The sequence below is a fragment of the Caretta caretta genome, chromosome 7, assembly GCF_965140235.1.
Source record: "Caretta caretta isolate rCarCar2 chromosome 7, rCarCar1.hap1, whole genome shotgun sequence".
Lineage (NCBI taxonomy): Eukaryota > Metazoa > Chordata > Testudines > Cheloniidae > Caretta > Caretta caretta.
Window position 1 is genome coordinate 113326988 of NC_134212.1, and position 15995 is coordinate 113342982.

The window sequence follows — 15995 nt, forward strand, 5'->3', positions numbered from 1 at the left end:
CTAAATTAAACTAACTTCACAGAAGGAAAGAGAAAGGCCAAGTATGCTCAAGGTGGAGATGCTAGTGTTCCATCTGGGGGCAAGGCAGTAGAGAAGGAACTGAGGATAGTTGTCCACATCTTTCCTAAAGTATGGTGCCCAGAATTGAACACCTCACAAGTGCCAAGTAGACCAGGACAATTATCTCCTGTGTGTTATATACAATACTCCCATTATACACCTCAATCATATTAGCCTGTTTTACAACTGCATCACACTGAGGACTCTCATTCAATTTGTGATCCACTGTAAGTCCCAGATCCTTTTCAGCAGGATACCACCTAGCCAATTATTCTCCATTTTGTAGTTGTACATTTGATTTTTCTTTCTAAGTGAGTACTTCGCACTTATCTTTGTTGAATTTCATCTTGTTGATTTCAGACCAATTTTCTAATTTGTCAAGGTCCTTTTGAATTCTAAACCTGTCCTCCAAAGTGCTAGCAACCCCTTCCAGTTTGGTGTCATTTACAAATATTATAAGTATACTCTCCACTCAACTATTCATTAGACTCACCTTCCCAGATTGACAATGAACCATTGATAACTATTCTTTCAGCATGATCTTTCAACCAATTGTGACAAACCCTGTTGGCAATTACTTATCACTCTGTTATCCTCTAGGTACTCTCAAATTGTTTAATAATTTGTTCCAGTATCTTTTCGGGTATTGTAGATCAGTCAGTCTCACTTTAGTTCTCTGCGTCCTCTTCATTACCATTTTTAAAGATAGATACCATGTTTGCCCTTCTCCAGTGCTCTGGAACCCATTCTCTAGGAGTTCTCAAAGATAATTGCTAATGGTTACAAGATTGCTTCAGCTAGCTCTTTGAGTGCCGTAGGATGAATTTCAGACTTGAGTACTTATAACTTATTTAACTTCTAAGACTCCAAACTTGAGTACGTCTAACTTTTCTAAATATTCTTCAACCTGTTTTTTCCCCTCTTTTGGTCTGTGTTCCTTCCCCCTTGTTGTTAATATTAATTGTGTTGGATATGTGGTCACCATTAACCTTTTCAGTGAAGACTGAAGGAAAATAGGTTTCAAATACCTCAGCATCCTTTGTGTCATCAGTTATCTCTCCTTCCAAGCCAAATAGAGGACCTGCACTACCTTCCTTTGCCACTCTCTTGCTCCTAATATATTTAAAGAACCTCTTCTTAATGCCTTTTATGTCCCTTGCTAGGTGTAACTCATTTTGTGCCGTAGCCTTTCTGATTTTGCCCTACATGGTTGTGCTTTTTTTTTTTTTTGCATTCCTCTTTAGCAATTCGCCCGTTTCCACTTTCTGTAGGATTCCTTTTTGATTTTCAGGTCATTAAAGAGCTCCTGATTAAGCCACATTAGACTCTTACTATTCTTAACTTTTTTCGCATCAGAATAGTTTGCAGTTGTGTCTTTAGTATTGTCTCCTTGACAAACTGCCAGCTGTCCTGAACTCCTTTATTAGATTAGATTTTCCTCCCAAGGGGGCCTTACCTACCAGTTCTCTGAGTTTGTTAAAGTCTTCTTTAAATCTAAAAAGCAGAAGGCAATCTGTTATCAATCCAAACAAATCTCTGTTGTTTTTAAATAACTCCAGAAGAGACTTATTCAGAAATTTCCTTAGACATAAAGAGCTTTTTAAAACTTTGGCTAAAGCAAAACACTATTATAATATTCACCTTGAGACTCACATTGAGATTCTTAGGAAGTTTATGAGGTATCACTAACCTAAAGAGAAATAAATTTCCCTGTGGACTTGCCCAGAAAAGCTTTATGGTGCAAGTTAGTAAAACAATCCACACAAAACTCCCCTCCTGTGATTTATAGGTTCCCAAAAAGCCATAACTCTAAGAATAGCAAGAAAGGGCAAAAGGAAGTTCCTTTGCTCCTGCAATGAGTCCAAAGGCAATCACATCACCTCCAGAGCAAAGACATATAGCCACACATTCACACAATGAAAAACTGAGTACACAAAACATCATGATTTTTAAACACACAATTTATTCTATTTGAACAGAAATTACTTTTTTCTCAGGTATAGCTAATTTTCTCTATCCTAAGCAGGGGTGTGTGCAGGAATTAAAATTTGACTGCTTTTGGAAGTACACATTCGGTGTCCCCACCATGGCCCCGGAGGAGCTCGGTCTCTCTGCCGTGGTCCCGGGGCTGGAGGAGTTTTGTGCCCCACCAATTACTGGGGCAGGGGGTGGGGGGTGTCATTCCCCTGCTTGCTGACCTCCCCCCACCCCCAGTCCACACCCCTGATCCTAAGGAGGGCACTCAAGCAGGGAGGATTGGTGTATTTTTCTGAGAAAGAGTGAGAGTGCATGCACACTTCATATCAACTGGATTTGTGATAAACAGCTGGACAATACAGTGCTCAAATAAGAAGCCAAGGGAATCCCCAGATAACACCAATTTAGAAGCACATGCTAATGTCAGTAACTAGACTTTCGAATGGTTCCTGATCCGAAACCTACAGAAGTCAGGGCTTTAGTTCTAAAATGGATGTGTGTACCAGAATCCCATATCTGATGACTACAATTTATAGAAAGATCCTAAGGGATAGAAATTGGGTCACTAAGGGTATGTCTACACTATCCACCGGATCAGCAGCCGGGGATCGATTTATCATGTCTAATCTAGACACGATAAATCAACCCCCCAAGCGCTCTCCCGTCAACTCCTGTACTCCAGTGCCGCGAGAGGAACAGGCAGAGTCGACGGGGGAGCGTCAGCAGTCGACTCACCGCAGTGAAGACACCACTGTAAGTCAATCTAAGTACATCTACTTCAGCTACGTTATTCACGTAGCTGAAGTTGCATAACTTAGATCGATCCTCCACCCAGCGCAGACCAGGGCTAAGAGTTTAACTCAAGATGATCTAAGTGAGGTCAATTTTATATCAGACCTGTTTATTTCAGTGTGAGTGTGCCAAGTGGTTGAAAAAGAGTTTATGTTAAAACCACCAAGACCCAGTGTCTGAAGAGAATATAGCATCCACCCATAGGTGCTGGAACTAGGGGTGCTGCTGCACTCCCTGGCTTGAAGTAGTAATAACCAAATACACAGTTTCTGCCTTCAGCACCTCCATTATACAAATTATTTCAATACCACAGCATCTGCCCCTCAGTGAAAGCAGCACAATGTCAAATTCTAGAGTAGTCTGAATTTTGGAAATAGGCAGAGAGAGGAAAAGGTATATTATATTTTCTTTTTACAAGGTCAGAAACCTTTCTTTGTAACCAATTTCCTTTCTGAGCAGGATATTAGAGGGTTCTACATAAATATATCTATCACTTGTCATGCCTTCTAACTTTGGAGCCTGCAGCTACTGAGTTCCAAAAAGCAAGTCATGCTTAGTGCAAACCACCAGCTGAAATTTCATGGTTAAAAATGATTTCAATGCTGCAAAGCTATAGATAAATATTGGAATTGCCAAGAAACTGGGGGAAAATTGCCACAGAATTCATTGACTGTTTGTGGGGGACAAAAATAAGAGGTACTGAGGTGAAACGAAACACGAGGATTATCTGCTGAAATTGAACGATTACAGCATACAGGGCATATCCTAAAAACCACTGCTTGTGTGAATAACCCTTCCTCAGACAAATAGTCTCATTGATGTCAATGGGTTTTTATAATAAGACCTTATATTGCTACAATTATATATTAGTTTTAATTCAATAATGGAATATATTTTTATTAAAACACCAACTTTCCCATTAATATTTTCTATAATTGGCAGACAAGTTAATATCTCTGAAAGGAAATTTACTAAATTGAGATTAATTCTGAACCATAATAACTGCCAGCAGTACAAAATATATTTCTCCCACACTCAGAGTTTATAACCATGGATTGAAGTTTTGGGTTTTTTTTTTTAAAAACTTGCTTAGTTGTAGATAGTAGTCTGTTTTACTAATCCTCTACAAATATAACCCTAACATAGTAAAGAACCTGTAAAATGGAAAGAAGTCATGAATTTTTACTCTAATGCCAGCAATAAACTATCCAATAAACACTGAAACTTTAATTTGCATTGCTAAGTGAGGCAAGACGTCCCCACTACTACCACTTCATAATCAAACCAAACAACACCACATCTTAGTTACTTTAAAATTTACAAAACATGAAGTTTGGTATTTCCCCTCTAATCTTAATTCTTAGAATATATATATTATATTCAAAGTACTGTTAAACATTAATGATCATGCTGAAAACTACAGTAACTATAATGATTTATGTTTCTTATTTTACTTTGTGTTTTTCTTAAAACAGGTCTTCAGTAGAAGGCATTCATTCTTGGAAGTTTTTTCAATGGATTTTGCCTTCAATAATTCAGTGTTATAGAGTAACTAGTGACTATTACTATTTTATGCAAACAAATAGTCACGATTTAGGAGTCAATTAAAATTGACTAGCCTTATCTTGTCTTGTGATGATCTAGTAAGCATCCCTGATTCATATTCAAAGAGGTGTAGAGGAATACCTAGCTTGGAAGATAGAGACTACAATTTTAGAATAGTCATAAGCAGCTGCATCAGAAATATCAACATGGATAGACTGTATTGTGGTGGTCTTCCTCCCATTCTCATTCCCTTCTGGACATATTCGATATTGCTAGAAAAGATGTCAATATGGTCCTCAGAAATCATGCCAGGAATATAGTGGAAGCATTCTGTCTCTGTAATATAGACAGGTTGAGAGGCTTTGTGGATAGACACCCCAATTAAGCAAAACAATTAAGCTCATGCTTAAAACTTTAAGCATGTGAACAATCCCATTGAAGTAAAAAAGACTACTTCAATGCTTGAAGTTAAGCATGTGACACCTTAGTACTAGATTAAGCCAAAACTGAAGTCCTGCATTAACTGTGCATTATTAGACTAAAACCGTGCTTCTTGTGATTAGCTGAAAACTGGTGAACTATTTCAAATTGGCCAAGCACAACAGACGACTTATTCCCTACCCAAAACAGCTTACATAAATTTATGCAGTTATGTACTCAGTCTCTCTCTCTCTCCCCCCCCCCACACACACAAAATGAAACAAAATTCAAAGAAATTGTCTCAATATAAAAATATCACTTTGAACCTTTACATGTCTGAAGCTGCTGATAAAAGTTCTTAACACTCTCAATCTAGTAACCACAAACATAACTGTGACTGTCTTGTTAACAGAATTGTTAGGGATTCAGTTGAGTACCACAGAAAAGAAGGAAGAATGTGAAGCAAAAAACTCTTCACATTCCTGTTTTCATTAAATAATTAATGTGCATAATTAGCTGTATTCTTAAAGGTTATCAGAAGGGGCATTTTAATATGTTATTCTAACTATTAAAATAAAATGTTGTGTGAAGTCTATAAAATGAAATATTAAGTTATTTAGCATTATCTTATATTTGTTTATACTTAGACGGGAACAAGTTTATCTGTGTCTAAACTATAAAATAATCCAGAAGCATAGCTAAATTTAGTGAAACCACAACAGAAGTTGCTATGATTTACAGAAGTTGTGACTGATTTTATTTTCTATGGTAGCTGCCATTATACTCTTTACAACTGCTATTGTAAGTAATATTAATCAGAATAGTTATTAAATGTTGAAATTAAGAATGGGAAATACTACAGTAACATTAATTCTTGTAAGGGCAAAAATTTCAGGATTGCTAAGGTGATTACTGTATACTGTGGTACTTATTAAACCTTCCTTTCAATAAACTTACGTCTGAGAAAATGATGATAACCCTTACACACGATCATAACTCAATATATGTAAAATTGCTGGTTCTTACCCTTGCCTTACTTTGAGTACCTCAACCATGACTGTGATCACGCCCAGTCTACTGCAATGTTCCCAAAACAGGAACCAAACTCCACTAATTTAAAAATAACTGATTTTACATACATTAAAAGAAAGAGGAGCTACTGGGATCAAAAATTAAAGAACAGCAGAAGAGGTTTTTTGAGCTTGCCAAATATATTTTATTCTTCTAAATCTATCAAGTTTGTTATTGCTTAAAAATCAAGAAACAAAGCATCAATACAGGGCAAAAAGTATTTAAAGGAACTCACTGATATAGTACTCTTGCACACTACTTGTGTAACCATATACTGCAGAGTATCCAAAAATGATGATCATGACAACATCTCTGCTTTCCAACTCTACTATATGCGCTGAGTGACCCTCCACAGCATACTGTTGGCCATGTATAAGTACTGCAGGAATTTTGGTACTCCATGTTTGACTGTTTATGCTGAATATCCACAGCTCATCAGTGACATTCCCATTATTTGTTTCAACTTTGCCTCCATACATGTAGATGTCTTCCTATTAAAATTAGAGAAAAAAGTGACGTTAAAGAAGATCACATCCAAACTGCATTATTGCTACAGTGTATATAAGAATGTAAATGAACAACCTCTTATAAATACTTAAACAAAGGCTATGTTCATCAGCTAATTATTAGCCCTGCTTCCAGACACAGCCCCTTGAGCTTAAGCAACAATGATGTTAAAAAGAATATTTCACCAGAACGAATCCTAATAGAGTGAAAAAATAAGACAAAAATCAATTTCAAATATGGATATTTAAAGGACAAATTTTAAAGTTCTAGGCACTTGTCACACTCATTAGAGCTCTCTCTTCAGAGTTCTGAAAGATTTTTAAATGATTCCTTTTTGAAATGTGTACAGAGATTCCAACTTTCTTTCCTATCCCCTGCAGCATAATCTAAGGCTTTGGCTACACTACAACCTGGGGGGTTGATTCATAGACCTACTCATGCGAATTCTCATCTGAGCGAGCATGCTAAAAATAGCAGTGTAACTACAGAAGCACAGGCAGTGTAAAGTACAGAAGTACAGGTTAGCTGCCCTGAGTATATAACCCCGGGGTTCAGGCGGGACAGCTAGTCTATGCCACCACCGCCACTGCCTGCACAACTGCAACCACCCCACTATTTTTTGGCATGCTAGTCAGATGCTCACTGGAGAGTTACGTTTGAGTTGAGGTTGTTCGGGAAGTTAATGCTGGTTTAACTGGTGATCTTTCTGACTTGAGCCACTTCGATGCTAAGCTGATGATTATTTTTGTGACATTTTTACAGATGCAAAGTAAACTTCTTCATATTAGAGATACATTTGGAATATAAGTACAAATCTTTAAAAACATTTGTGTAATGAAAGTATGTATTACAGAGCATTAGCTTTTATTTGCAAATACCATGTATTAACATTTCAATTTTTTACTACAAGTTGATCTATTATTTATCCAGAAACAACATACACAGCTCAACCCAACAACTGTTAGAGAGTTTATGAACTATCTAACCACCAGTAATAATTAAACTGAATTTAGGTTTCATCAATACACATTTATAACCCAATAAGAAAAAAAAAGTTTTCTGTAACATTTGTGGTCAGGGTTTTCTATGGAGATACTACAAAATCAGGTTTTCTAAATTACATATTATTCCCGTGAAGACTGATTTACAACTCAGAGTAAAACAGCAAAGGAAAGAAATGCTTTTAAAAAAAGTCCAGTACACAATCACCTAAGGAAATAATACTGATTATACCTGTATGGGAAGTGAGAAGAAATCGTTGCCAGTTGCCGAATTACACAGTAATTTATTTATTTATTGCACAGTATGAAGAACTATCAGATTGAAAATAGATTTTTCTATAATGGATTGCATGCAAAAGTACATTTATATAAAATCCTCACATTTTCCTATTTGCACCACCAAGCCCCATTCCATCCTCTCTCTCATTTTTGGTAAATACTGTATTGGACAATATATTTTTTAAAAATTCTAAAAATAAATGCACAGCTTCAACAAAACAAATTTTGCATAACAAATTTTGCATAAGCCCAGCCAGAACATCTATTTCCCCAAGCTACCCCTGAAAACACATTCACAACAGTCCTGGACATACCAGGGCAGATTCTAGACTGCATCTGGAATAATGGGCTCTCACACAACTGGTTACATCTCTGTGATTCTTTGCCCCAGACCTGGTTTAAATTAAAGCTCCTGCCAGCTGGCTAGCAACCCCAAAGGACTAAATAGCAACTGTGGATGGCCAGAGCACAGTAGCTCTCCAACATGCCCCATGCACAAGCAACACTGACTTTCTAACCACAGGACACTCTCCCATGCTTAGGAGCTTGCATGTGGTTTCCACTCCCTTTTGCACCACTTGGTCAGCAAAAAACAAATGGAATGGGGCAGAGAATCTGTACATATTTTCCTCCAAAATGCCACTGTGGGCTTGATCCCCTCAAGCTGTTATAGTATAACTATTCTGATTTGTTAGCTGTTCCACAAGTCTAAAATGCTGACAGCTGGAAAAAAAATAAGAACACACAAGCCAGGTGTTAACCATGTAATGTGAACAAGCAGGGAACATGTGAACTGTTTCACCTAACAATTCAATTGATTCTAAGAAGTTCACCTGATCAGTAACAGTTTCAGAGCAGTTAGATCATAGAGATGATTGAGGATGACCCACGGAAATTACTATACAGCATGCTTCTTCTGCAGATGGGTTTGAGGCCTTTTCCTGGACACACCAGGAAAGACATCATGATATAGCAAGCCCACAAGACAGCATATTAAAAAAAGATTGTACATAGGTTGCACAATACCTCAAAAGGAAAACACCTATGCATAAGACTAGATTTCTTTGATGGTACTGGCATGTGCTGCAGTGTCATTTATGTCTGAGTAAACACTAGAGGGTATGTCCACACTGCAATCAGGGGGTGTGACTGCAGCTTGATAGCTCAAGTAACAATTGCAGTGAAGCCACAGCAATACAGGCAGCCGTCTAGGCTAGCCCTGCCCACCTGGGAACCCTGGTACATACTTGAGCAGCAGCTGCCCACGCTGCTGCAGCTTCACTGCTCTTACTACTCAAGGTAGCTATGATCTAGCTAGAGAAAAAACTAGCTCAGATATGTACCTGAGCTGCAATCACACCTCTAGGTTGCATGGTAGACATACCCTGAGATCTATGTCTCATTCTGGTCTCTCACTGAACCAGCCTGGTACAGATGACCAATTAATTTTGTGTCTTGCACAGATTGGTGTTTGGATGGGTGCCACCTGGATAAGATTTCTGAAAAACAGGCCTGAGTTAATATTGGTAGGTTGGGAAAAAACAACTAGTAGGACTGGCAAAGGTGATATCAGTTCCCTTAATCAAGGGAGACTACCCATCTTTTGTAACTCAGACTCTGCACTTGGGGATCTGACCTGATCCTCAGTTGCTTCTGGATATCGAAAAAGCTGTGGTGGCCAAGGATGCCTTTTATCATTATCTACTCTTGGCTAAGATTTTTCTTCCAGATTCACATTGTTATCCATCCTTCATCACCTCTCACTGGATTACAGCAATACACTCTATATGGGGCTGCATCTTAAGGCCATTCAAACACCAGGTATTGCAGAGTGTGGCTGCCTGCTTACCGAACAATGTGCGTCATCAGTAAGGCTAAGATGTTGTCATGGATATTTTTAGTAGAAGTCATGGATAGGTCACATGCAATAAAGAAAAATTCACAGAAGCTGTGACCAGTCTGTGACTTTTACTAAAAATATCGACACAAAATGGGGATCTGTAGGTCTCCACACCACCTGCCACAGAGCAGCTTCAGGGCAACAGGGATCTCCAGGGGCCCCCACCACGAGTTGGGTGTTGGAGTTCCAGGGTCCCTGCCCCCCACAGCTGGGAGCTGCGGGAGGACCCCTGCAGTAACTGGGAGCAGCGGGGGTACCCCTGCCGCCCACAGCAGCGGGGAGTTGTGGGGTCCCCACACCACCCACAGCTCTGGGGATTCCCCAGCTGCCTGTGGCAGCAGGGAGCTCTGGGGTTCCCCTGCCGCCGGGAGCTGCAGGGTTCCCCCACCACCTGCAGCTCCAGTGGCTCCCGCTGCCTGTGAGTGGAGGTACCCTGCAGTTCCCTACCGCTTCAGGATGAAGTCACAGATTCCATGACTTCCGTGAGCTCAGTGACTATATCGTAGCCTTAGTCATCAGATGCTCTCCACATGCTACCAGGTTGCCGCCCTACATATGTCCTGAATTGGCACCTGTGTCAGAATGGTGGCAGAGGAGGCTTGAGACCTTGTAGAGTGCACCGTCAGATTAGCCGGGGTGGAACATTCGCAAGAGTGTAGCATGTGTTGATACACAAAGTGATCAATGAGGAGATTCTCTGTGCTGAAACAGGGAGGCCTCTCATCCTTTCTGCAATAGCTGGGCGGATCTGCTGAATGGTTTTGTCCTTTGTAAACAGAACACCAGGGCACGCCATACATCTAAGGAGCAAAGCCATTGTTCCTCTCTGCTCGCATGTGGTTTAGTATAGAACACAGTCAGAAAAACTGATTGACTGCAATGGAATTGAGACACTACTTTCAGGAGAAACGAAAGGTGTGGGCATAGCTGAACTCGTTGGGAGCACCAGATAGAGAATCTCTTCCATTTAACCAGGTAAGTTGCCCTGGGAGATGGTTTTCTATTGCCCATCAGGACTTCTTGGACTTGCTCTGAACAAGATTGCTCGTCGGGATTCAACCATGGAGCTTTCAGGCTATCAGGTGCAGTGATGGGAGCATTCATCCATAATCCCTGGATTTTAAGCCTGCATGCAATGGGAGCTGGAGAGCCATCTCCACCGATATGGTCAGGAGAGAGAAGAACAAGTGCTGTCTGGGCCATGCCAGAGCTATGAGGATGACTTGGGCTCGGCCCTGTTTGATCTTCATCAGCACCTTGTGAATGAGTGGGATGGGTGGGAACACACGGTGCAGATTCTGAGTCCAAGGTAACAGGAATGAATCTCTGAAGGACCCCTGGCCATGGCCCTTGAGGGCACAGAATGGTGACATTTCCTATTGGATTGAATGGTGAACAGGTCTGCCAGGGGCGTCTCCACCTTCAGAAGACATCTCTCCCAATATCTGGACAGAGAGACCACTCATGTGAGAAGAGAAAGACCTGCTGAGGCAATATTCCAGCCTATTCTGGACCCTGGGAAGATGGGAAGCTTCTAGCTTGCTGTCGTGATCAACACAGAACATCCAAAGACTGTCCACTTCCTGACAGAGTGGAGAAAAACGTGCCCCCTCTCTGCTTGTTCATGTAAAACATGGCCGTTGTGTTGTCTAAGGACTAAGATAGATTTCTCTGCCATATGAGAGAGAAACGCACTGCCCTGAGCTCCCTGACATTGATATGTTACACTCTGATGCCCAGCAGGAGAAATTATTCCACTTTGCCTGGTAAGTCGCTCTGGAGGAGGGCTTTCTACTTTCCAAGAGAACCTGCTGTACCTGACTAGAGCAGGCCTGCTCCTCTGGGTTCAGCCACGCAACAGCCAAGCTGTGAGGTGGAGAGAGGGAAGGTTTGAGTGCAGGAGACAACCGTGATCCTGTGAGAGTAGGTCTGGGCAGCTGGGCCACAAACAGCCATGGCCAGATGCTCGTGCATGCAAAACCAACACTGGTGAGGCCAAACTGGGGCAATCAATGACTCGCGCCTTGGCCCTCTTGATTTTCGACAGGACTCTGCTGATAAGTGGAATCAGCTGGAATGCATACATCAGGTCTCACACCCATGACAGGAGAAAGACCTTGGAAAGGGCGCCCTTGCTGAGGCCTTGGAGAGAGCAGAACTGATGACACTATGTTCTGTCTGGTGGCAAATAGGTCCAACTGGGGAGCCCCCCACCTCTTGAAGAGTGCTTGGATGACCTCCAAGTAGAGCGACCATTTGTCGTGAGAGAAGGACCTACTGAGGCAAACCGACCAGGGGTCCTAAAAGGTAGCCAGCCAGTCAGGCAGCGGCACAGACAGCTGCAGCGGCACAGGAGCTAGCAAACAGAGCTGTAAACAGGGGAGTCTGAGTGGGAGTTTCAAAGGGGAGTTTGTCTTGTGGTGCTTGTTTAGAGTTTGTTTTTGCTGTGGGTGGTGGTGTTTTGGTGTGGTTTGTGTTTCCCAGACTAACAGGATTTAGGTGGGAAGGCTATGACAGATACAGAGGCAGCAGTGGGAGTGACTCATGTCGTGGAAGACACAATGAAGATGACTGGATGTGGAAGCTGCGGTATGTACATGATCCTGGAGGGGATACCTGGTAAGAGTTTTGTCTGCATGAAATGCCATCTGATAGAGCTGATGGAGGAAAAGATCAGAGGTTTGGAGATGCAGGTGGAAAGTCTGGTTGAGTTTAGGAAGGGGTTTGAGCAGATTATGGAGCAAAGACATGAGGTATCTGAAGGGAAAAGCTCAGACTTGCAGAGGGAAGCAGAACTGGGGAATTCTGAGGGGAGACTGGGTGAGAAAAGTGGTCAGTGGAAGCATGTGACTAAAAGAACCAGGCAGAGGAAAAGACGGGCTAGTGAAGGAGAAATAGAGCTCAAGAATAGGTTTGCAGAGTTGGAAAATGAAGAAGGGGCTCAGCAGGTAACCACTGAAGGTGGAAGGGCAAGGAAGAAGAGAAGAGCGGCTAGCCCTATAGGAAAAGGGGAAGAGTTAATGGAGACTACACCAAGTATGAGCCCCAGGAGGATACAGGATGGGTTGAAGAGGATTACAAGGGAGAACAGGAATGGAAAGAACTTGCAGCCAGAGGGAACAGGGGATAGACTGGAGAATAGCACCGTCACCAGGAAAAGGCAGGTCTATGTGATAGGGGACTCTTTACTGAGAAGAATAGACAGGCCTGTAACCAGAGCTGATCCAGAGAATAGAAGGGTATGCTGCCTTCCAGGTGCTAAGATACGAGATGTAGACCTGAGGTTGAAAAGGATCCTAAAGGGAGCAGGAAAGAATCCCTTAATTATCCTTCATGTGGGAACAAATGATATGGCTAGATTCTCGCTGGAAAGTATTAAGGGAGACAATGATATGGCTAGATTCTCACTGGAAAGTATTAAGGGAGACTATGCTAGGCTGGGGAAGACGCTTAAGGAAATCGAGGCTCAGGTAATCTTTAGTGGGATTCTGCCTGTTCCTAGAGAAAGGAAACAAAGGTGTGACAAGATTATGACTATCAACAGATGGCTTCGGCAGTGGTGCTATAAGGAGGGCTTTGGGATGTATGGCCACTGGGAGGCATTCATGGACAGAGGACAGTTCTCTCAGGATGGACTTCATCTGAGTAGGGAAGGAAATAGACTTCTAGGATGGAGGCTGGCACAACTGATTAAGAGAGCTTTAAACTAGGAATTTCGGGGAGATGTCCAGGTAATCTCCACGCCGGATTTTAGCATTGAGAGGGAAGAAAACGAAGTAGGAAAGGATACAGCCGTGGGTAGGAGAATGTATATAAGGAGGAAGGGCAGTGTGGATTCCAGTCTAATAGGTTATACTGGCTGTAGAATGACTGTGCCTAATAGGGCACAGAATGTGAGTGAGGCCAAACAGCAAAAATTAAGATGTTTGTACACCAGTGCGAGGAGCCTAGGTAACAAAATGGGAGGAACTAGAGTTACTGGTGCAGGAAGTGAAACCAGATATTAGAGAGATAACAGAAATATGGTGGAATAGTAGTCATGACTGGACTACAGGTATTGAAGGGTATGTGCTGTTTAGGAAAGACCGAAATAAAGGTAAAGGTGGTGGAGTAGCATTGTATATCAATGATGAGGTAGAATGTAAAGAAATAAGAAGCGATGGCATGGTTAAGACAGAGTCCGTCTGGGCAAAAATCACATTGGGGAAGAAAACTATTAGAGTCTCCCCTGGGATAGTGCTTGGGGTGTGCTATAGACCGCCAGGATCTAATTTGGATATGGATAGAGCCCTAATTTGGATATGGATACAGCCCTTTTTAATGTTTTTAATGAAGTAAATATTAATGGAAACTGTGTCATCATGGGAGACTAACTTCCCAGATATAGACTGGAGGACGAGTGCTAGTAATAATAATAGGGCTCAGATTTTCCTAGATGCGATAGCTGATGGATTCCTTCATCAAGTAGTTGCTGAACCAACTAGAGGGGAAGCCATTTTAGATTTGGTTTTGGTGAGTAGTGAGGACCTCATAGAAGAAATGGTTGCAGGGGATAATCTTGGTTCAAGTGATCATGAGCTAATTCAGTTCAAACTGAACGGAAGGATTAACAAAAATAAATCTGCAACTAGGGTTTTTGATTTCAAAAGGGCTGACTTTCAAAAATTAAGGAAATTAGTTAGGGAAGTGGATTGGACTGAAGCGCTTAAGGATCTAAAGGTAGAGGAGGCCTGGGATTATTTTAAATCAAAGCTGCAGAAGCTATCGAAAGCCTGCATCCCAAGAAAAGGGGAAAAATTCATAGGCAGGAGTTGTAGACCAAGCTGGATGAGCAAGCATCTCAGAGAGGTGATTAAGAAAAAGCAGAAAGCATACCAGGAGTGGAAGATAGGAGGGATCAGCAAGGAAAGCTACCTTATTGAGGTCAGAACATGTAGGGATAAAGTGAGACAGGCTAAAAGTCAAGTAGAGTTGGACCTTGCAAAGGGAATTAAAACCAACAGTAAAAGGTTCTATAGCCATAGAAAGAACAAAAAAACGAAGAAAGAAGAAGTGGGACCGCTAAACACCGAGGATGGAGTGGAGGTCATCTAGGCATGACCCAATAGCTAAACAAATACTTTGCCTCAGTCTTTAATAAGGCTACAGAGGATCTTAGGTAATGGTAGCATGACAAATGGGAATGAGGATATGGAGGTAGATATTACCATATCTGAGGTAGAAGCGAAACTCCAACAGCTTAATGGGACTAAATCAGGGAGCCCAGATAATCTTCATCCAAGAATATTAAAGGAATTGGCAAATGAAATTGCAAGCCCATTAGCAAGAATTTTTAATGAATCTGTAAACTCAGGGGTTGTACCGTATGATTGGAGAATTGCTAACATAGTTCCTAGTTTTAAGAAAGGGAAAAAAAGGGATCTGGGTAACTACAGGCCTGTTAGCTTGACATCTGTAGTATGCAAGGTCTTGGAAAAAATTTTGAAGGAGAAGGTAGTTAAGGACATTGAGGTCAATGGTAAATGGGACAAAATACAACATGGTTTTATAAAAGGTAGATCGTGCCAAACCAACCTGATCTTCTTTAACAGATTTTTTAGACAAAGGAAACACAGTGGATCAAATTTACCTCTATTTCAGTAAGGCGTTTGATACCGTGCCACATGGGGAATTATTAGTTAAATTGGAAAAGATGGGGATCAATATGAAAATTGAAAGGTGGATAAGGAATTGGTTAAAGGGGAGAGACTACAACGGGTCCTACTGAAAGGTGAACTGTCACGCTGGAGGGAGGTTACCAGTGGAGTTCCTCAAGGATCGGTTTTGGGACCAATCTTCTTTAATCTTTTTATTACTGACCTCGGCACAAAAAATGGGAGTGTGCTAATAAAGTCTGAGGATGATACAAAGCTGGGAGGTATTGCCAATTTAGAGAAGGACAGGGATATCATACAGGAGGATCTGGATGACCTCGTAAACTGGAGTAATAGTAATAGGATGAAATTTAATAGTGAGAAGTGTAAGGTCATGCATTTAGGGATTAATAACAAGAATTGTAGTAATAAGATGGGGACGCATCAACTAGAAGTAACGGAAGAAGAGAAGGACCTTGGAGTATTGGTTGATCATAAGAGGACTATGAGCCGCCAATGTGATATGGCTGTGAAAAAGGCTAATGCGGTCTTGGGATGCATCAGGAGAGGTATTTCCAGTAGAGATAAGGAGGTGTTAGTACCTTTATACAAGGCACCGGTGAGACCTCACCTGGAATACTGTGTGCAGTTCTGGTCTCCCATGTTTGAGGATGAATTCAAACTGGAACAGGTACAGAGAAGGGCTGCTAGGATGATCCGAGGAATGGAAAACTTGTCTTATGAAAGGAGACTCAAGGAGCTTGGCTTGTTTAGCCTAACTAAAAGAAGGTTATGGGGAGATAGGATTGC

The 15995-nt window shown here is 41.4% G+C and overlaps 1 protein-coding gene across 5 annotated transcripts in view; it reads right to left on the bottom strand.

Annotated features, from left to right (window-relative positions):
- ATRNL1 (attractin like 1) overlaps nt 1–15995 on the bottom strand; it is a 1055790-nt gene that overhangs the window by 897478 nt on the left and 142317 nt on the right. For all 5 annotated transcript variants that reach the window (XM_048857032.2, XM_048857033.2, XM_048857034.2 and 2 more), the window contains exon 9: nt 6101–6356. In XM_048857032.2, coding sequence (XP_048712989.2) covers nt 6101–6356 — 256 coding nt within the window. The remainder of the gene's footprint in view (nt 1–6100; nt 6357–15995) is intronic.